The sequence below is a fragment of the Trichoderma ghanense genome (assembly GCF_004382785.1).
Source record: "Trichoderma ghanense strain CCMA-1212 chromosome Unknown scaffold_2, whole genome shotgun sequence".
Classification (NCBI taxonomy): domain Eukaryota; kingdom Fungi; phylum Ascomycota; class Sordariomycetes; order Hypocreales; family Hypocreaceae; genus Trichoderma; species Trichoderma ghanense.
The window spans coordinates 1,185,661-1,206,740 of NW_027395665.1; the positions used below are offsets into that span (position 1 = coordinate 1,185,661).

The window sequence follows — 21,080 nt, forward strand, 5'->3', positions numbered from 1 at the left end:
CACGGCGGTTATCCAAGCCAATCACATCCCGTCAAGTTGTGTAAATTGCTGCATTCAGCAAGCATTTGATAATATTCAGTAGCATTATTCTTATTCATTGGTTTCTCAGTTGCCTCGTCATCTATGGGTTCTGTCGTATCCCCAGAGATTCTTCTCCGTCTTTTGATAAGTATATACCTAGTCGATTCCATGTACAGTTGCCCGCCAAATATCACATTACCATCCAAGTGCCCGCCGTGATTTAGATCTAACCCAGTTGACGTGTAATAATGTTTGTGCCAAGCGGCCGTAATATTCTTTGTGAAGTAAGGGAGAAGGAAAAAGAAAAGAAAACCCCCGAGTGAAGAAAGCGAGGTAGATAAGGATATCGAAGCGAGACGACGCGACGCTCCGGGGTCAGGATTGGTGGACTGCAGTCACACTATGCAGTGCAAGGTGACAGCAAGAGCGGCTGATAAGAGAAGCTCGAGTTGGGATGTTGAAAAAAAGAGAAAAGCGCCGCGAGGGGACAGATCAAGCCGTCCAAAGTGGTAAGGGCCCCTGGTGATGAACCAATCACCGAAAACAGTGATGTAAGAGCGAAAACAAGAACATCAAAACTTTTTGTTGTGCGTAAGTGTGTATCTCCCCTGAAGAACGCCCGAAAACAAGAAGGGTAAAACAATAAAAGTTGAGTGAAGTGTGGAGGGCAGCAAAGGGACCCGCCAGCTGGCTGAATGCTCAGACGGAAAAGAAACGAGACGAGACCATGCCACCAGTCGGCTCGAGGTGGTGGACAGTGTTGCCAGTCGACGGCGAGACCCTTGCCGCTGGGCATCAGCATCCCTGCAACCCCGCAGTCTGAATCAATGCGCCGTTTGGCCAGGATTCTGGCAAAATGCGGAGGCGCGCTGTGCGTTGGGAGGTTCCATCACGACATCTGCACGCGCCAGTCCTCGTTCGTCTGCGTCTTATTGCCTGGCCACCCCCACAGCGGTGGCCGGCGGTCCCAGGCCAGTCCGGTGATAGGCCGCCGCGAATCCAGCTGCTGCTAGCCGGCATGCCGTGCGCAAGGGGGGGGGAGGGCCGCTAGAGACGTTCGAGGCGGATGGACTGCAGCCAACCGCTTCCTCCCATCTCAGGCCCTCAGACGACCCCCAGCACACCCACCAGCCTGCGTCCGAAATCACCGAGTCAGCATGGGGATGACAAGCTCGACGCTCTTTGGCCGCGAGCTGCCGCCTGGGGTCCGCGATGGCAGCGGCCGGCCCATGCCTCCAGACCCTGCCTCGTGCGAGTAGGTGCCCCCGTAGGCCAAGTCGAGGGTGCTCGGGTGGCTGGACAGAAGGCTGGTCGATGGTCGCGTGTACGAGTTGTTGGGGCTGGTAGCCGAGCTGCGGCTGAAGGGCCAGATGCCGCTCCCAGACGGCGACGGAGGGCTAGGTGGCCTCACATTGAGGGATCGCAAGGCAGACATGGCCGAGGTGTGGTAGTTGAGCGCCGTGTCTGGGGAGGCCGGCGGAGAGTTGGTGAAGTGCATCGAGGAGGGCCGTGATGGTGAGGCCCGTGGCACAATGTCTCGCGGCTCGGACCCAGCCAAGGACTCGGTAAGGATGCGACGCTGGTCAACGTAGACGGAGGTGTAATAGCTGCGAACCGACTTGGCCTTCGCGGACGAGTCCTGGTCGACACGGCGGCATCTACACAGGCGTGTTAGTGGACGTGATCAATACACTCTCCGGGGTTCATCGTCAAGAGACATACGCATCGGAGCAGTACAGGACCAGCTCGTCATGGGTGTGGAATTCCTTTTCGCAAATCATGCTGCGAGAAACAAGAGTCAGTACAAGGCCTCGGCTGCGTCACAAACAAGAGTTGCTTCCATACCAGTACTGGGGGAAGCTCTCTCGCTCGTCATTGTCCCAAATCTCGGTGTCGGTCTCGCGGCCGCCTCGCCCCAACTTGTGGGCGGCGGACGGAGTGTGTCGTCGAGTCATGGCCGGTCGCTTATACTGAGCGGGTGTTGCTGTGACTGTCTTTCGAACGTCTGTTGTAGATGCCGTGGCAGTGTAAGGGCCGGACTTGCGTCGCTGGTGAGGCATTTGGAATAAAGATGGAAGAGGAGCGAGGGAAAAAGTGCGTGGGTAGAAGCGAGGTCTTATCCTGGCAGCTCGGAGAGCGTGGGGGGAGAACTACCAGGACGGTCCAAGGCGTGAGACGACCAAAATCAAGGAAGCCAGACAGACGCTGTGCTGGCTTTATACCCGGCAGGCAGCCAAAGCAGGCAGATGCGAGGTATGCGACACGTCGTATTGGAAGAGTGCGCAAGATTAATAAGAGGGCGACGCTTGCTTGACAGGCGTGACTTGATGTGAAGAATGACGGGAGGTCACACCGACGCAGAGAGGGTGAAGATTGATCGACAGGACCCGGTAGATGGAAGGATGCTGCAGATCGATTCGTCGGGCAGATGTGCTATCCACTTTTGGTGTTCAGTTGACAGGAGCAGAGCGCCGACCGCAGAGCAGATCAAAGGGCCAAATATAGCAGTGGTATCGCCGGTCAGATGATAAGCACCAGAGAGGGTGAGATGGGTGGATGGAGGGCTTCTGGTGTAAGTGGTGGCACGGGATGAAGCTCTAGTGCTGGGTTGACCGGAGGCTGAGCTGGACTTGAAGTGGCTGTCGATTGGGGTGGTGCAAGGCGGATTTGTGTTGATGTGCAGGATCGCAGATTGATTGATTGAAGAAGAAACGAAGGGATGAGGAAGTAAGTTGAATGAAAGAGAGTGAGAGTAGAGGAGGAGGAAGAAGAAGAAGAGGTCAGAAAAGGCTGGCGTGTGAGACGCTTTTGTTGTCGTGCTTCTGTTCTCCGTATTTGTACAGGCTGTATAATAATCTGATGGCAGCCGAAAGCGGAGACTCGCAGTCGCTGCTTGGTGACAAGGTTTCCAGCAGGGCGATCGGCGCGGACGGGAGTAACTCTTGGTTCAGCGCGGGTACCAGCGCAGCAGCAGGTACCGATGGTGACACACTGTCGACGCCGGGCTCCACAATGTCGCGATAGTGGTACCTTTGGACCTCGACTCGGACTTTGCTTGGGGGCAGGCAGCGATGACTCTTTGTTTTGTGGGTTCTCTCGTCTCCTTTTTTTGCGTTAAGCTTCTTTTTTTATGATTTTTTTTTTTCTCCTTTATTCCGCTTTAATCTATTTTCCTTTCGGAAAGAGATAGAAGCTTTTCAATGTTTCAAAGTAAAACATAAATTGTGGAACACGGCTTTGTCGAACTCGGGCAAAGTGCGAATTGCTCGGATGAAGGCTCGGTGGTAGGGCTGGGCTCCTTCGGGTGTAGGTACTCGTAAGACGGGCTTGCACCGGAGAGGTACTTGTGCAGGTAGTAGCGTTTATTGAGTTGCTGACGTGCTTATGGGCCAAGATTCGTACAGTATCGTATGTAGAAGCAAGCACAGGTAAGCATGGGGTGCAGCAGTCGGTTTCGGTTGCTCGTCGTGCTTCTTCTCGGAGGGCTTGTCGAGGGCAAGGGTCGACGTGAGGTGATGTGTACAAGTGAAGGTGAGATGCTGCCTATCTGTACGATGCGATGGCAATAGACAACAAAATTTGCTCTAGCCCACTCGAGAAGAAAGAAACTTGCTCAAGAAGAAAGAGAAGGAAGAAAAGAACACGGAAAACCGCCCAGTATCCGGGGATGCTGAGGAATTAATAACCCGAGTTGTATACCTCCCAGGCACCGCCAAAGCCAACGGCAGCTCCAGGTACCCTCACCACCCTCCGAGTCTCCTCGTCCCTTCTGGCAAAGCAAAGCCTCGCATCGTGGCTTCGCTGCCAGGCACGAGCGGAGGGCCAATGGGCAGCAGCACGCGTTCCCACGCACGCAAAGTGACGAGTCGTCCGCGCCTGGTGGGCTGGAGTGGACGGCCCCGACTTGAGCTAACAGTGCCAACGATGGGCCTCTGCTCGTTGTTCCGAGTGGCGATCGACGCACGGGGGGCCGCAAAAGGGCGGCCCAGGGGGATAGTTGTAGCGTCTGCACTTAATGCACGGTATGGAGGATGGGGTTCTGATAATGAATCATCGTGAATCGAACGCGTGCATTCAACAGTTTCTGACACTGCCTCTTTTCATTATTCCCAAACGTGCTCAATTCCCTCTGTCAGTTTGGCAGCACAAGCAACATGTTCCCCTTTGCGGCCTCGCTCGTTTTATCGACCATTTCCTCACTGCCAGTAACGCTCGCAGGTTACCAGATACCATGCACCCTGCTGGCTCGCTCGTACCCTGTACCTGTGCTCCGCCAACATGCATCCGGCCAGGTTCCAAGGACCCCCAGGGCTCGTACCATGCACCAGTGGAGCAGCCTTGAGTTGGCACGCAGCGGCAGTACCGGTACTCCATCCCGCCCACTGGCAGGGTCTTTGCAGGCCAGGGCTTCCACCAAGCTCTTCTTCCAAGGTGCTTCGAAACCCGCTTTCCCCCTTCAGAGCTGTCGTACGGAGTACCAAGAGACCTGTGCGGCCACCAGGTAGCGGTACCTGTGCAGTTTGCTGTGCCTGTCTGTATTTCGCATGTATGCCCGCAGAACACCGGACGAAGATCCTTCGACGCCTCTTCCTCTGCCGTTGGCGGCTGCTATTGGCCATGCCAGTCGCAATCCTCAGGCGTCAGGACCCGGTGGCTTGCTGCAGGTATTGTGGCATTTCTTTATATCTGTCGGCAATAGTTGCAGAGTGAGAACCATTCCTAGCAGATGATACATGTAGCCATGGCGGCGCCCCTTACCGCATCCGTCTCAACGGTGTAAGCCCCTGTGAGCCTGTACAAGCTTTTCAACAAAGTTACAAGCCGTTGTCATCGCAGATAGGATGCCAGAGGCAGCAAGGGAAATTGAGTGGTCTACTAGGTAGGGGGCTACCGCAAAAAAAGGGGAACAAGCAGGAAAACTTTTCTTTCATTCATGCACTGACACGAAGCCGTGCAGCTACCTTACAGCATGTATGTATCAGCCGCAGCGCATCACAGCCGCTGAAGCAGAACGGTGGAGTAGAGCAAAGTAAATTTTCAGCTTGAAATCATTCTATTCTCATCGTGCCTCATCCACTGTCATGCCATAATAAGGTACCACCTGTATCTGCTGGTTTTGTCCCAGCATGATAAACCTTGAAATCTCTTTCAAATACTATCCATCTGATCCTGTCATGGGCGTGGGTCCTCGCTCTGAGACGGAACAGACGGCGCAGGCTGACGAAAGCAACCCGTCCATGGCACAATCCGCAGCCATCCAGTCCTGCGCGCACGTTTCCACAGCGGCTCCAGATATTTCTTCCTCTCGGGCACCCGCCATGATCCAATCAGCGATCTCCGACGTCCGAGCCCTTCGGGGGCCACGGGGGCTCTTTTTCTTCCAAGATCTCGCAGTGCCGATGGCCGCTTTACTTGTGTGTTTCCCGTTATTACGCAAGTGTGATGTGCGGTTTTGTTTGAATTATTTTTTACAATTTTGATTCTTTATGGTCCTTGTAATGTATTTCCTTATTTGTTTCTGTCGTTTCGCGAACCCTTTTGCTAAGCTCGACTTGGTAATTTCTATCCATCCGATCCAAGTATCACAGCTTCTGCAGGGTTCAAGGAAAGAGCCATCGCGGTGCTTCCCAATGCCCCGCCTGTCCGCTCACCTTGATGTCCGCCTCCGTCCTTCCGTTCATGACGCACCGTCACTGTAATTCTACCGTATTATCGAATTTCTTCTCTTTGGCTTTTTCGAAACTCCGAGCCGCCGCCGTCACTCTCGCTCTTGATTCTGTACCGAACGCATCTCTCTTCTTCGTCATCAACCATCCCCAACATACGGAGCACTCTACACGCCATCATGGTCCCTTACGTGTCAACTCGTGCGTGTCCTGTTCCTCGGTATTCTCTCAACATCCCCGGACTCCGTTCGACCGCCAGCTCGGGTCACGCATGCCTGTCCTACCCATCAAGCTCCCTCTTCTTGGCTGTTGGTCGTACTCCGTGAGATGGTCTGGAGTACATGCGGATTTCGGTGCAGTCCCAGGCCAGCAGCTGGACTGTGCGAAGTGTAGCCGAGCCTCCGTCGATGCAAGTCGGCAGGCTTCCAGACATGCAGCTTGCTTCACCAACGTGATTCGCTTCGCCGTCCAGGCCGGTCTCACCAAGGCCCTACAGTCCGTGCTATTGTCTGCTAGTCTGCACGGCAAATTGATGTGATTGATCGCCTTTATCCCGTCCCGCTCTGGTCATGGTACAATCGCTGAAGGCCTCCTCCACACAGAATTACACGTGCTCCCAGTTGTTGGTGCTTGTATCGCTACTAACAATTCTTTCGGCCAGAATCTTGACTCGTCGTCTGTGGAGTTGCTGCAACCGCATCTCAAGTGGCACATGCCGTCTCAAGCTCTCCCCAGTCCGCGGTGCTCGTGCGATGGACCCGGCTCTCGCTTCAGTCGAATCTAATTCAACCTTTGCGGCCACAGTCCTGGTGCCTGGTGACACGGAAGTTTATCGGCTGCCTATGCCGCCATGCTCAGGGCGCATCGCATCGCATCTTGCTAGCTTTAACACGCAGCCTTCTGCCTGTCAGACTGAGCCCAAACAGCGGCAGAATCTCAGTCTTAGGGCTGACAGGCCACAGCTTCCGGCTTCCGCTGTCAGACAGGAATTGCCTTTACCTTGCTTCCGTGCCTGAGCGGTCCGCTTCTCAACCGCTCTTCGGCGTACTCGTACTGCTGATACGCATGCTGCTTGAACCGAAGCATCGTAAGGAACATGAGCTGATGAGCTGCTGTCCGAAGCTTCTGTCCACCGTCCACCCCTTGTTCCCTTGTTTAATCGCCCGGCGATGGATCCACCTGCGGCCCTGCGGCTTGTTCGGTTGCGGCCATATTCGGCGCCAACCATGGCGACTGATTCTCCAGACTCCAGGCTCGTGGGATCCAAGCCAAGAGCCATCTTCGCCTAAGACGGGTCTCGCCTCATCGGCCCACGCACAGGATAACAAAGAGAAATTGCAAAATCACATTCAGCTGCGCTTGGTATCTCTGCCAAGGCAGGGAAGGCAATTGTCCTAAAGAAAAGACAGAAATCGTCCGAGGTAAGACGCCTGGCAGAATTACACAACGGCTCATCTGCCATTGATAGCCGGCTTCTCTGGGTTGTGGGGACCTTCAACATCCCCAAACTTTGCTTCCCCAAGATGAGAGATCACCAGGATGATCGTGGCCCAATTCGACCGCCAAACTGTCCAAGGATACCGCCATCTCCTACAAGAGAAAGTGTCAACGCGGATCAAAGGCATTGACAAGCTCACTGGGAAACTTGCTTGTTTCCTGCCAATGCAATTACGATACTAGCACTGTTGGTGATACTACTATAAGCACACGTTGGGTGCCATTGCGCAGGCTCGACTCCATCTTGACCATCGTTACGATGGGGAAGCTGCACAGGGAAGCAACCCGTTTATCCCGGCATACCGCCAGACGGTCGACTTGCAGCTTGGGGGCCGCGGCTCCGTTTCCATGGCCGTCTCTCCGCCCCTTGCCCAAGGACTCCGAGCCGCAATGCGAGGTTGCCACTCCCAACATCAACACCGCCAGTTCGGACAAACTGCTTTGACAAGGATCCCGGGAGGGATGCTGCCAATCAAGACATCCCACGCAGTTGAGACTGAATGGACGCTGCATTGCGTCCCAACTCCAAGCCGGGAGGCACTGGCCTGACTTCACCTGGTATATAGATTTGGCATACTCGAGACGGAAACCCGAGACGAAGAGAATAAAGGCAAAGAAGAAGCGGTGGCAACAGCTTGGCGTCTGGCCTATTACAAGCCAGCATTGCGAGCGATACCCGTCTTGCCATCGTCGCACTTGATGCCTGCTAGACTCGATGCCACCCCGCAATCTCATCTCGGGCTTCAAGAGCTGATGCAAAAGCAGTGCAGGTTGATGACATCCGAAGCACGTCCGTGCTCCTGCCGGTCTGCTAGCTGGCGCATATGCACGTCTCGTCCAGAATGTCGACATCTGTCATGAGCCATCCGTCTTACCAGAGCTGCGACTCGAGTGTGACACGCATGGCCATTCCATCCACTGGCAAAAGGGCTGCCGGACCCTTGCCCGTATAACACTGGTACGTGTCGATATGGTTCCTCGCCAAGCTGCCAAAAACGCACCGAACAAGATTGACTATTACCCTGGCCGGCCTTCTGCTTTGTGGGGTCAAGCCCTACTTTTCATACGAAGCCGATTGCTCGCTTCCCTGTTTCCAGAATGCCAGCGAACACGACATGACACGACAGCGGCCCTGCGGCATTGGAGCGGGTCATGAAGCACTTGTCCTTGTCCTTGTACATACGAGAACAAGGGCATCGATTGCGCCTGACATTTGCGCCGAGATGCTCGCCAACTCGCAGACGAGCTCTGCAGAAACAGGAGGAAAATGGGATGGACACATGGATCAGCCTTCGGCGGAAACGGGGGCTAGTAGCTGGCAAAACCTCCCCCGCCGGATGGATCTGCGCGGGTTCGGTCCGGAGGGCTAACATCACTCCCCCGTCCTGCTGCTGGAGCACACACGAGTAATGCGGCAACCGCCCTTTTTGCATGACTGCTTTGTCTCCTGACTAGCAGACGGAGGCAACTTTGTCGCTGAAGTCTGTGGCCTGCGGGTGTGGCCAACGACGACGGGAGACACGGTGTAATATTGTTATCCTTTTGTGCCGTGTCGTGCCGTTTGTGAGTCCCGGTCTGGAATGCGTTTGGGATAGATTAGGGCTTGACTTTAGGGTTCTCACGGTTTGGCATCGCTTACAAACTCGCAGTGCTGCTTTCATGGCGAAACAAGCCGCAGAGTTAGAGTTTTCAAGGTAAGAGCAGCATACAATACGGTAAAGCATGAGGTTTTACATAGAGTGTAGCCGGCCTCATCCACCATGTTGGTTGCGAGCAGTCAGTACCTCCCTCTCCGTTGTAGACTTTCCTCTTCTCCGGTTGAAAAGGGGGGATACATCAATCAACCCATCAAGTATCGAGTCAGTGCAAGATTTCGAGAGTGGGTAAGCATTCAAACGAGGTCCCCGACAAAGAAAAGTTGCGTGTAGATTCCATTCCGCGTTCATTTGCACCTCATATGGCTTGATAGTGGCGCCATGCGTACATAAGTCAACGTTCTGTGCCCATCCTTTGTCTACAGTGCATGATTTAAGTTTGTTTCCCCTTGGAGAGCGAGACCGGAGTTGGTTGCGCCATTGTTTGGCACTTGTTTGCATTCCAAGTGGCTGACCCATGTGTGCAATTGGACGCTCGTTTTCTTACAATGAGATGATGCCTTTTGAAGATCATGTTTCATCATAACGAGCTGCTGAATGAACATCCCCCCTCCCCCCCCCCTCTTTGAATGACATGTCTACTGTGAAGTATGAGCCTATTCGCCCAGACATTGAAGAGAAAATCGAAAAAAGACGTTGTCATAGACTCCATTGGTTTCGTGGAATGGTTCACTCGTTCGTGGGTCTGCATAGTCAGTGGGATGAAGAAGGCCTCTGGCGATTGATCTCAAGTTTCATCATCCACTCATCAAGGGGCAAGTCGAAAGGCGGCAACTCCAACGAGCTTCCACCCGTAGTAGTCCTCGGTTCAGCCATTCCTCGCCCGTCGACCATGCCCGAATCTGCCTCTTGAGAACCAATCGAATGATAGTCCAGCGCAATGCACTCACCCAGCTCCATATCAGGCGGACATGTTGTCTCCGGTTGTAAGGCGACTGCTCTGAGTGCGATGTGTAACGATTCTTCAAAGAGGCGAGCGAGTCGTTGCCCGCTCTCCTTTGGGTTCAGGAACCGCGATACCATGGACCGAGAGACGTGCCATTCTTTCCAGATCGTTCGCAAAGCTCCGAGATGCCCTAGGAGAGTGATGTAATATTTATACATGTCGTACGCTTGGGAGGTAGAAACCCGGCTCTGCTCCCCGAGATGGAAGAGAGGCAGAGAGCGGAAGGACTCGCTTGATAGTGAATGATGTTCATCAATGCCGGTGAGTAGCTGCAGAAGCATTTGTCGATCGTGAACGGTGTATAAGCCACCCCTCCCTTGACCACTCAGATGCTGCGTGAACATCTTCAGCGCTCCTTCGACGTCGTTTGATGAGGCAGCGCGCTTTTCCCATGTACGAATCTCAAAGCCTCGGTGCAGCCATTCAGATGCCGCTTGGATGATGCCCGCTGACGCGGAAAGTCGAAGTGCCAGTCCAATCAAGGCAGGGGGGAGCGCTATGCCGTCGGAGGAGAGTCTCGCGGCTAGATTCCCGAGGAAGCCCAGCGTTTCCAGATGAGCGGCCGCTTTGTCTGGGTGTTGATCGAGGACTTGGAAGCAGGCGTTGCGTAGTGCCCGGGGGACGTGTTCTTCTGTGATTGTCGATTCGTTGCTGGGGTCCTTTCGGTTAAGGAAGTATGTCTTTGCTGCCCCTTCGGAGCTTAGAGAGTGAAATACGAGTCGACGGATGCCGGTGATGGATGTCTGGTCCTTTAGAGCAGCGGTCAATTCAGATGGCGACAACGGCTGCTCGCTGCGATTTGTGATGGTGCGGTGGAGGTTCTTGTACCGCAGCATCATCCACTCTAGAAGGACCTGGTCATCCTGCAGCGCATGAGGAGGAATCCCATTCTCTCGGCAGAGCGTCTCGAGAAATCCTGGATCTTGCCGAGATGCCAGTTTCCCAGGGGCCGAAGAGAGTTCCGACATGGTCCCAGGCAAGTCGGCGCCGTCTGTAGCTGTTGGTTGGCAGCGAAGAGCAGCTGATAGGACATCGTGCGAGTTGAGTCTCCAGATATTCGCCGGATTCGACAAGATATCATCTGCCTTCCTCCGAGACTCGGCCATCTGCTCCCGCAGTTCCTCCAGCTGTTTCTGAGCATAGACTCTCTTCGGATTGACGTCCCATTTCCTCTCCAGCCGCCGCTCGTCAGCCTCGTCTGCCTGGCGCACAAACGGACTCTCCTCCGCATCGAGGTCCAGCAGCAGATCCGGCATCTCAAAGAAGTCGTCCCGCTCGGGAATCGCATCCGGGGACTTGGGAGGCCGCTTGTTGGCTATCGTGTAATAGACCTCGTTGTTCTTGTCGAGTCTCCGCACGAAGGTCCTGGATCGCTTCTGATTCCGCGCCACTGAGCGATGGGCTGAGGTTGTAAGTCGTGACGCCCAGACGCATCTTGAGGGTATCATCTTGCACGGCGCTTTGCTATAGGATGATCATACTCCATAAAGGCTTTGACTTCGGCCTTTTCCCGTCCTTCAGAGGGGTCGATATTGTGAGCAAAATTTATGGTAGCATTGGCAATTTGTCGACACATGTTGAACACGGCACGGCACAAATGAGCGGGATACGGCTCAAGCAGCAGGTACTGCTCGAGCGAGCCAAACTACAGCGGCTGCGGAGGTACCTCATGCTTACCCCGGATTCCGCTAAATCGTCAGCGGACCCGCGCTGGATCTCCCACTAAAACAGAGCGCTGAGGCGCTGCAGCCAGTTCCATATTTCCAGTGGGCTAAGGCTGTCGGAGGCCGCAATCACGTAAATCCGGCGGTTGGTTGATCTCAATCTCAGCACTACCTTATCTTGGACAGTGATGAGGCGCCAGGAAATGTTTCTCCAGCACCAACGCAATCTACGTCAACCTCTATATCCCGTCAATTTCAAATCAATCAACGCTCCTGCCACTCTTTATCCCTGCGAAAACTGCTATTAATTGATCGATTTGATATCCCCCGTCACCTGTTGCCTTTATCAACGTCGAGCCGAAATTGGAGCGCCTTCTCTACGATACATTAGCCATCGCGTCTTGTTTCGCCATCAAGGCTCCGGCTTCACTTCATCAATCCGATTAACGAGCTCACTCGAAATGGCACCGCCGGCGAAGAAGAGACGCACTAGGGCGGCCGCAAAGGCCGAGGCTGCAGCTGCAGCAGAAGAGCAGGCACAAGAGCCAGTGGCACCCGAGTCCACGGCGCAAGGGTCAAAGGTTGAAGAGCCTGAGCCTCAGCCCGTGGAAGCGACAGAAAAGCCACGGCCCATGGAAACGACGGAAGAGCCCCAGACTTTAGAAGCCGCTGGAGAGCCACAACCCATGGAAACGATGGAAGAGCCCCAGCCTGTCGTAGCCGCTGAAGAGCCCCAGCCCGTTCAACCGGCTCCCGAACCCACTGCCGAAGAGGGCAAGAAGAGCGAGGCTGAAGAGAGCAGGAAGAGCGAGGCCGAAGAGAGCAAGAAGAGCGAGGCCGAAGAGAGCAAGAAGAGCGAGGCCGAAGAGAGCAAGAAGAGCGAGGAGGATGCTGCAGCCAAAGCCCAGGACCGCATGGCTCGGTTCAAGGCTCTTCAGGCCCGCGCCAAGAAATCATCAGAAACCAACTTCAAGGAGGCCACTCTGGAATCGCAGCGCCTCTCCACGAACCCTAGCGAGCTCACTGCTCTGCATCGGAGGCACGCGATTGCGTCTCACAAGCTACTCAAGGCAGACACTGAAGAGGCCGGCGAGGATTTCGAGCGGAAGCGAGCCTGGGACTGGACCGTGGACGAGAGCGAGAAGTGGGATAAGCGCACGAAGAAGAAGGGGGCGCACCGCGACAACAACGCCTTCCAAGACTATCACCAGGAGGCTAACAAATCCTACAAGAGGCAGTTGCGCAACGTCAACGTCGATCTGGAAAGATACGAGAAGCAGAAGATGGCCGCTATCGAAAAGGCTGCGGCATCCGGTGGCCTGGATATCGTGGAGACAGAGGACGGCGAGCTCATTGCCGTGGACAAGGACGGCACCTTTTACTCGACGGCTGACACGACTTCCTTTGCACAGAACAAACCCGACAAGGAAGCCGTCGATCGTTTGGTCAAGGATCTGCAGCGCGCAGAGGAGGTCCGGCTCAAGAAGCGAAAGGAGCGGATGGCGCAGAACGGCGAAGACGGAGATGTTACCTACATCAACGAGAAGAACAAGCAGTTCAACCAGAAGCTGTCTCGATTCTATAACAAATACACAGCTGAGATCAGAGACAGCTTTGAGCGCGGCACTATGATATAAGGCGCTGGTTGGGATATGGATATTATGACTGAAGTACATGAGAAAGGGGGGTTCTGTTATTGGTTCTCAGGATTACAAACTGCACATATAGACGCACAGCAACTTTGCCTTTTAATGACACATGGACCTGGTTCGTTTACAGCATTGTCTTCCTCCATCCCTTTGTTGCAAGCTCCTCAATCTGCTCCGGTTCGACGGGGCCCTTTATCGTTTCATCCGCAAGCGCCTCGACGACGGCTTCTGCAACCGTCTCAACCTGGAGAGGCTTGGTCCCCGCCGCGCCCATGAAGCCCTTGAGGATGTTTCCAGTTAAGCTGTTGAAGACGGATGCCGCGCCAGCTGCCGCGGCGATGCCCATGGTGATCTTGCGTGAGCTATCATACATGAAAGGGGGCCGCATGAAGATGCCGCGCATTTCGGGGAAGTTGGTGGCGATGGCACTCTCGGCCTCTCTCTTGGTGGAGATGTATCGCTGCGGCAGGACCGGCGCCCCGGCCGCGGCGGAGATGTAGCAAAAAGCACTGGTGTTTTCGGCAGCGGCGTGCTTGGCTAGTGAGATGGCGCTATCGCGGTTCATGACTTCGTACGACAGCTGATCCTTGGGGTTGGGAGGCTTGATGGCCGCTCCGGGCTGACTGTGTATGGGGTCGACGCCTCTATCCCTGGCCGAGGCGAAGGCCTTTTGCAGGCCTGAGATGGGAGACTCGCGGCCTGAGATGACGCCCTTGTAGTCTGCCTCGAGAAGGATGCCCAGGCTGTGGACGACATAGTCTGAGCCTTTGAGTAAGGGTGCGTATGTCGAAGGTTCGAGGATGTCGGCGCGCTCCCATGAGACTTTGTGAGCCCAGGGAGGGGGTGTTGCGGATGACGATACTGAGTCCCATCGTGGCTCACCGGAGCGGCTGTTTCGATGTGACGAGTTCCGTGTAAGCAATGGGGTTCATAGCGAGCGGCTTTTTCCCAATGATCCTCATAGATCGACTTGTCATGAGATGACGTCCATGTTTTTTGGAGAGAGATTACCTGATTGATATCACGTCCCAGCCCCTGGCTATGGCATATTTGCAGATCCGGGAGCCCAAGAAGCCGTTGCCTCCACAGACGATGAGCTTCTTGGCCGCTGCTGACATGGCTGCTAATAGTGGTGCGATACAATGGGCCGGCGGTTTGTTTCTGAGAGAGATGGCAACGAGGATAAACAACCTCCTACACAGGCGTATTACCGTATGTGCTGGTAAATGTGAGCGAAGGGGGGGGACTGTGAGTCTTGTATTACAATCGGAGCATGTGAAAAGTCGATGAAATCATGCATCACGCCTCAGTGAGGTAAGAGCAAGAGCTCAGCCCACATGAGGCTGAACGCCTCGAGCTGCCCGGAGCTTGGGCGATGCGCAAATCTGATTGGCTGCTCAGCAGGTGGACCCGATGACATTTCTGCAAGGCTGAGAAGCACCCAAGCGCTTTTCTTTGCGTTTCTGTTTCTCTACCTAATCTTGCCTTTTCTGACGTTCGTAAATCGCCATCCCCTGTCGGACGCGACGTTTTCGCGCAACAGCGTCTCTTCATCCTGCAACAATGGCGCCGTCGAACCAATTTGGCAAGCGCGTCAAGCTGACGCAGGTCCGGCGGCCGTTTGTCGTCGGCAGCACGGCGCTTCCCTTCTCGGACACGAACCCACGACCGCCCGGGACGCCTGATAACCACACGCACTCATGGCAGGTCTTTGTGCGCGGCCTGGAGGATACGGACATTACGTACTGGCTGCGGCGCGTCCAGTTCAAGCTGCACGAGTCCATCCCTAACTACGTTCGAAGTAAAGCTCCCCCCCCCCCCCCCCTTCTGGCTTGGTTCGGTTTTGCGGAGAGTTGTGGCGCGTGGGCTAACCATCGTTGTTGTTGTTTTTTTCCACCAGTGGTCGAAGGAGAGCCCGGCAAGCCATTCGTCGTCAACGAGACGGGCTGGGGAGAGTTCGACATCACGATCAAGCTATACTACGTCAACGACTCGGGCGAGAAGCCGCAGACGCTGTACCACTACCTGCGCCTCCACCCTTACGGCAGGACCGAGGAGGAGAAGCAGTCGATGCTGGCGGCCAATGGCGAGGTCCGCGCCTGGAGCTACGAAGAGCAGCTGTTCAACGAGCCGTACGAGGCCTTTTACCAGATCCTCACCAGCGGCGCCGTGCCAAAGGGATGGAAGCCGGCCGGGTCAGGAGGGGGAGCAGGCGGCAAGGGCAAGGGCAAGGGCAAGAACCGCGCGCCGCCCCCGCTGCCCGCGCCCGACAGCGGCGAGGTCTGGGAGCGGACGGCCATGATCCCCAACACGAACCGGCCCGGCCAACCCTTCAGCCGGGAGACGGAGGCGGCGGAGATCAAGAAGCTGTCGGACGCGCAGCAGAAGACGGAGGAGATGACGAGGCAGCTGCTCGCCGAGCTGAAGAAGAAGGAGGACCAGCTGGCCAAGCTCAAGGAGGAGAACGCGGCGGCGGCGGCGGCGGCGAAGACTTCGTAGAAAGGAGTTGCGCCACCATCGCCGCGGCCGGTGCGGAACCGGAAGAAGCGCCGCCGGGATTCGTGATGCGGTTCGAGACTCTTTCACCCTCCAAGGTCCGAACCCCGAAGCTCGACGAGGCAAGGGTCCGTGGACGAGCACGAGGACCCATCCAGGCGTTATCAGCACTGTATGCATCTTCGGCGCATAATATCAGCCGTCCTCGTCAAGGAGGGTTGAAACCACGGGAGGTGTCGGTGTCTCAAGCAGGATGCTGACATCACGAGTGTGCTCTCTCCGGCTTGCTTTGGTTGGCCCAGCATCTGCCAGCGCATCGGGGCCACTTTTTCGTTTCGTCCTCTCCTCCTTGGCAGTTTGGGAAGCAGCATGAAGGCAGCAGCATTTGCCGCAGGCCGCAACAGACGGCCGCATGAAATGAGGGGAAAGCCGAGCCAAGCGGCGATATTGTCACCAACGGCGCATCACCTACCGTATGGACATTTTGACGCCACTCTCGATGAAGTTCTTTGGAATTGGCATTTGTCCCACCCAAATCTATGGATAAGGTCTATGGCGATCGACCGGAGAGCACATACTTGTACGACTTGAACCCCTCGATTCATCTGCTTCGATAGCTATATACGAAGAATTGGGGAAGAGGAGAAACCAAGAAGGAGGGGTCAAGAATGTGTGGAAGCACCAAGCAAACGAGGCACCACCATCACTGCTGAGGCACCACCACTTTAGCTGCATCGTCCTCCACCTCTTCTCAAGGGTACCATTAGGCAAGACACAAGAAGTGAGGGGAAATTGAAAGATGGGCATCAGACAAGTTGGGCCACCACGACGACGAGGGCGGGACATGCGCACAAACCCCACCGCTTGGAAGTCGTCTGTGCCCTACTTTTTGTGTGGTGGTAGCTGCATGAAAACCTACAGTATATCAAACAGATACCGAGCTTCTGTTAGTCAAATATATGAGAGATATAAGGGCTCGCCTGTAGTAGCATGATAGCGTAGCAAACCAAGCTGGAAACAGTCGCGAAATCTGTCTGCCCCTTACGCACACCCTCCCTCTTTTATTGGCGATGGGGAAATTCGGCAGGTGATCATGTGGACTGAATTATGGTTTGATTTCTGTCTCCCTTACATGGAGATGCTCAGACACCATTTGGCTTGAAATGATCTGTATCGCAAGGTCAAACTGTGAAAAGAAGAAAACCCCAGCCAACCAACGAAAGTCTTCACAAACGTAACACGAGTGGGCAAGGACCCAGGACAAATGGCCTTTGCTTCGCTTGTGATAATTCTCTGTAGATTGGAGTTGTGTCTGTTTCTTTTTCAATATCTCGAACCCCGCGTATCCACACACCCAATAACCCCCCAAATGCGGCCCAGACCCAACTCCCAATATCCAATGAAGAGTACGAGTACATGATAATAAGTAGTGCGCACAAGGCTGGCGTTGTAGTTATACACTCTCTCTGTCCGTGTACTCGACAGCGGGAGAGAAGAAAAAGGGAAACATCAAGACAACTAGTAATACAGTGGTATGCCTTGGGAACGCTCAACGCTCTAACAAGAACAAAAACGCCAGCCGAATCATGAGAGTGCCCATGAACTGCCATGAAAACAATCCCGCTGCCCGAAATGCCAAAATCTCCCGGTCCAAGACTCCCAACTTCTGACGCATCAATATCACACATGCCCGGGGCGGCAATGGCAATAGCAACGGGATGTTGGGCGCGGCTAGTCCACCAAGAGGAGGGGAAATGAAGAAAAGGAAAAGTACAGAGAAGAAACAGAAAGGCACGCATCCATCAAATCGTACACGTCCACTTTGCTTGCAGACGGCTCCATAAAAAGGGGGGAACAGCAGACCACTCAAGTGACATGGGAAAATGACACACTTCTTTGGACCCAATCGTCTTGTTCAAAGTGCATATCCGGGTATCAAATCATGCAGCCAAAGAAAACACCATCCCTAAACCCCCACCCGGTTTTGAATCCTAGCCAATCTTTTTGTTCTGCTCTTCCTTGCTTGCTTCTGTGCTTTTTTGATACTCTTGCCTGCCTCTCTTCGTCCCGTTGCGTACGTTGTTTTGATGATGCGTGCCCTGCATTTCCCATGTCCCCCTCCTTAAGAAACGCCGAGGTACGAATAGACCAATGTGGTGAGCGTACGTGCATGTGATGTATGCCGTCAAACAAAGGAAATGAAACAAAGGGAAAAGCTCAAGTCTAATCCAAGCTGTATATCCGTCGAACGGTGAACAGTGTGAACAAGGCTGTATAAGGGGAATGAGTAACAGTATGCTGGCATGCGCGTGCCATGTTCTCACTGCCCAGGCTGATGTAGAAGTTCAGTGGCACGGAGACTGAGGCGATGCCTCGTATGCTGGGGGCGGGGCATCCTCCGCCTCGCTCCATTTGCCCCGTTGCTGGGACCGCTTCTCGTCGTAGACGCGGCGTGCAATCTCGCTCGCCATCTTCATGACCCAGTCTTGATCCAGAACGTCAGGCGACGTTTGGGCCGCGGCGCTTGCCGCTTCCCGGGGGCTGCCCTTCTCGGGCGTCGGCTTCCGGCTGTTGGCCGTGGCGTCGGCAAACATCTTCAGGTCTTTCAGGGCCGATGTGAGCTCCTCCAGAGTGGGCGGATTCTCGCCGACGTCGGGGACGAGCGTTTGCGGGCTGAAGTGATCGCCGGTGAAGGGAGCCTCCTGCAGCTCATCTTCCTCTGGTATCGAATTGTCAAATAGAGGCTCCGAGAGGGGAATGTTGACCGAAGTGGGTGTGCTGGTTCCGGCTTCGGATTGGTTCTCAGGAGTCACGGCTTCAGACTTGGTCTTCCTGAGATTGACCACGCGGTTCTTCTTCTTGCGGCCCGGTCGTGATCGGGCATTGCCACCGACGCTGAGGCCCATGGAGGAGTTGACGCTTGTAAGCGTAGGCCGCGACGATATTGAGCCATGGAGCGTGCTTCCTGTATCGGAAAAGGTATATGTAGTGCCCGTGGCGCCAGTGTATGAGTTCGTCCGGACTCGGCTGGGGGACGAAACGGATGGGGTAGCGACGTCATTGCGATCGGCGCAGCCCGACCAGGCTCGGAATACAACGTCTCGTATGCCGGGTGTAAACAGAGAAAGAGTCCGATGCGAATCTGTGAGCGCGGCGAGGCGCAGCAGGTTCTTTTGGGAGAAGAGAGACTGCGTCTCGCCTCCGCCGTTCAGAGAGATTTCGGAAATGGCGCTTGGGTCCAGCACGTTGCCGTTGGCATCGACAGGGTCCAGAGGTGGGCTCGATAGCGGGTTGATCCCCTCCTCGTCCGTCTCCTCTTTGGGGGTTTCGACGCCCTTATTGGCCTGATCGGGACACCACAATTGCAGCGACAGTCGGTGGATGATCGCTGGCAGCTCGTCCATCATCAAGTTCCGCAACTGCTGCTCAATGGTCCGCTGCAGATAGTCCCGCACGAACTGTATCGAATCAAAGGTCGAGGAGACCTTGAGCGACTCGAGTGGGTCATTGCGAAACACCAGGGTCAGTCCTTTTTGTTTCGAGAAGACCAGGATGATGAAGGCCGATAGCTTGATTTCGGACAGGGTAATGGAGAGGGGAATCGTGAGGCCCGATGCTGCGGCCAGCGGCTGTGGCGAGGTAAATTCTGGCTTGGAGAAGAGGTAGGTGTTGAGGGGATTCGCCTGTAGTCGTTTCGTGTTAGCCATCCACTGCTCCTTACATGCAGGGCTGCCTATCCCCGCCACTCAAACGATAGGACAAGGAGAACGATAATAAGATGAGGGAAGATGTGATAAGGCCATGCAGGGGAACCCGATAACGTATATGCGTAGCATCGCAAGTCAATATCAGAGGCAACAGCTTCTTCAGCTATCGACTTGAGTGTGTGTTGCACAGAGCTAGCACTTAGCGGCACTGCCGGCAATGGCAAATTGCATCCCGGCAGAGCGATATTTCGAAGCTCCCTGCCCGGAGCTTGCCAGACACTCGTCCAGCCCATTGCCACTGTTTGAGAAGGATTGACTGCGTTGTCGAGCAATCATCCCAAAGAACGATGTCGACTTCAAATGCATTGTCGTGGTGGCGCCAGCTTTAATTGCTTCGGGCATTATCGGGTTGGTGGCGGCGCGAGGGAAGCTCCATGAAGGCCGAGGAAAAAAAAAAAAAAAGAGTAATTGCAGGGATAGAGCACAAAAGCCCGTGTGGTTCCAAGCAATGAAGCTGCTAGCAACGTACCTGAACCCGCGTCTTGAGCGTCAAGTAGGCGTCTCCGGCGTAGGTCATCTTGAAGATGCCTCGGAATCTATCTTCTGCCAGGTCGCCGATTTCCAGAATCTCGAGGTCCGGCGGCACGGTGCCGAGATTGAACTCGCTGACGAGGATGTCATCGACGATGATGGGAGGTTTGGGCGACTTGTTCAGGGCCTTTGTGAGCAGGTCTCGGGCGCGCGAGTAGAACTCGGCGTCTGCCGTCAGAGGCGACCAGTTGAAGTTGAACGCCATGTTGAAATGGCCGTTATGATCTCGAAACCATGGGACGCAGGGCGATGGCCGTCACGGGCCGCGAGGCTGCTCTTCTTTATTTTTTTGCGTTCTGTGGGTGGGGGATCGATCGTGGAAAAAGCGCTTGGGGCTTGCAGGCAGGGGTTTGCAATTTTTTTGCGATTCTGCTTTCCTCTGCTGGAAGTTGCAGCGATGCGGAAGAGTGACGGTTCGTAAAGGGAAGCGAATCCAATGACTGATGTGAAGCTCAAGGGTAGAGAGAGCAATAGGGTGTGAGGCGAGGAAATTCGGATGCGAGAGGTCCTGAGCCAAGGTCACGAGGAGGTGCGAGGTGGGAGGAGCAAAAGCCGTGGAGATGACGCTATTAAGAGGTTCTGCAAGAGCTGAGGCCCGAAAGACGATCGAAGCAAGCTCCAGCATCGAAAAGCGGGCTCCAGGACATGGAAATTTTTTTGAACGCGTTGGAGCCCGGGGCCTCGTCCACTGCGACGCGGACGCACGGATGGCGCGGTAGGTGCTGGAAGCCGCTGAAACAACCCGCTAGGCCGTCGCTCAGTGGGGCGCTGTAGGCGGGTTCGTCTGCGGCCTCTGGCTGTGACGTCCACTGTAAACCGCCCTCTACTGCCTCCAAGCAGAAATACGGTGCGCGATACTGTACAGCGCCTCCGCACAGGATTGAAGCCATGCCGGCAATGGGTGAGCTGCGACGACCCCGAGCTTCCATCTGCCCACTTTGACCATGGCGGCCATACAGTACAGTAAAAGCGACCAGCGACAGGCTGTCCAAGGGCAGTGATATGCAGGGCCAAGTGTCTGCAGTTCCCCCCTCGGACGAAACGGTGGCAGCGTTAGCCGGATTGGACGGCGCAAGTCTCCTGATTGCGACCGCTCGGTTGTTGCAGGTTGCTGCATCATCAGCTGACGGCCAAGCCTATCATCGATCGGCTGTCCGGAGGTCACGGCGCCAACCAACCAGACTTGCC

At 55.0% G+C, this 21,080-nt stretch overlaps 7 protein-coding genes across 7 annotated transcripts; 2 read left to right on the top strand and 5 right to left on the bottom strand.

The window, feature by feature from the left end:
* Window positions 1–1,165: 1,165 nt before the first annotated feature.
* On the bottom strand, window positions 1,166–2,081 carry CCMA1212_002784 (uncharacterized protein; the record flags this gene model as incomplete). Its single annotated transcript, XM_073700158.1, has 3 exons — window positions 1,166–1,679; window positions 1,744–1,803; window positions 1,867–2,081. The coding sequence occupies 3 exons, from the start codon at window positions 2,079–2,081 to the stop codon at window positions 1,166–1,168; spliced, it is 789 nt and encodes a 262-aa protein (XP_073561537.1).
* Window positions 2,082–5,967: 3,886 nt separating this feature from the next.
* Window positions 5,968–6,966, bottom strand: CCMA1212_002785 (uncharacterized protein; the record flags this gene model as incomplete). The annotated part of the gene is made up of 3 exons (XM_073700159.1): window positions 5,968–6,177; window positions 6,334–6,500; window positions 6,687–6,966. The coding sequence occupies 3 exons, from the start codon at window positions 6,964–6,966 to the stop codon at window positions 5,968–5,970; spliced, it is 657 nt and encodes a 218-aa protein (XP_073561536.1).
* Window positions 6,967–9,532: 2,566 nt separating this feature from the next.
* CCMA1212_002786 (uncharacterized protein) lies at window positions 9,533–11,233 on the bottom strand (the record flags this gene model as incomplete). The annotated part of the gene is made up of 1 exon (XM_073700160.1): window positions 9,533–11,233. One exon carries the CDS (start codon window positions 11,231–11,233, stop codon window positions 9,533–9,535), a length of 1,701 nt encoding a protein of 566 aa, XP_073561539.1.
* A 677-nt stretch (window positions 11,234–11,910) lies between these two features.
* CCMA1212_002787 (Pre-mRNA-splicing factor syf2) lies at window positions 11,911–13,086 on the top strand (the record flags this gene model as incomplete). The annotated part of the gene is made up of 1 exon (XM_073700161.1): window positions 11,911–13,086. One exon carries the CDS (start codon window positions 11,911–11,913, stop codon window positions 13,084–13,086), a length of 1,176 nt encoding a protein of 391 aa, XP_073561538.1.
* Window positions 13,087–13,222: 136 nt separating this feature from the next.
* CCMA1212_002788 (uncharacterized protein) lies at window positions 13,223–14,218 on the bottom strand (the record flags this gene model as incomplete). The annotated part of the gene is made up of 2 exons (XM_073700162.1): window positions 14,110–14,218; window positions 13,223–13,988 (listed from the first exon to the last, which is right to left on the bottom strand). Exons 1-2 carry the CDS (start codon window positions 14,214–14,216, stop codon window positions 13,223–13,225), a joined length of 873 nt encoding a protein of 290 aa, XP_073561541.1. The 5' UTR covers window positions 14,217–14,218.
* Window positions 14,219–14,661: 443 nt separating this feature from the next.
* On the top strand, window positions 14,662–15,597 carry CCMA1212_002789 (AF-9-like protein; the record flags this gene model as incomplete). Its single annotated transcript, XM_073700163.1, has 2 exons — window positions 14,662–14,899; window positions 14,999–15,597. The coding sequence occupies 2 exons, from the start codon at window positions 14,662–14,664 to the stop codon at window positions 15,595–15,597; spliced, it is 837 nt and encodes a 278-aa protein (XP_073561540.1).
* A 2,342-nt stretch (window positions 15,598–17,939) lies between these two features.
* On the bottom strand, window positions 17,940–20,117 carry CCMA1212_002790 (Mitochondrial distribution and morphology protein 34; the record flags this gene model as incomplete). Its single annotated transcript, XM_073700164.1, has 2 exons — window positions 19,831–20,117; window positions 17,940–19,277 (listed from the first exon to the last, which is right to left on the bottom strand). Exons 1-2 carry the CDS (start codon window positions 20,095–20,097, stop codon window positions 17,940–17,942), a joined length of 1,605 nt encoding a protein of 534 aa, XP_073561151.1. The 5' UTR covers window positions 20,098–20,117.
* Window positions 20,118–21,080: the final 963 nt, after the last annotated feature.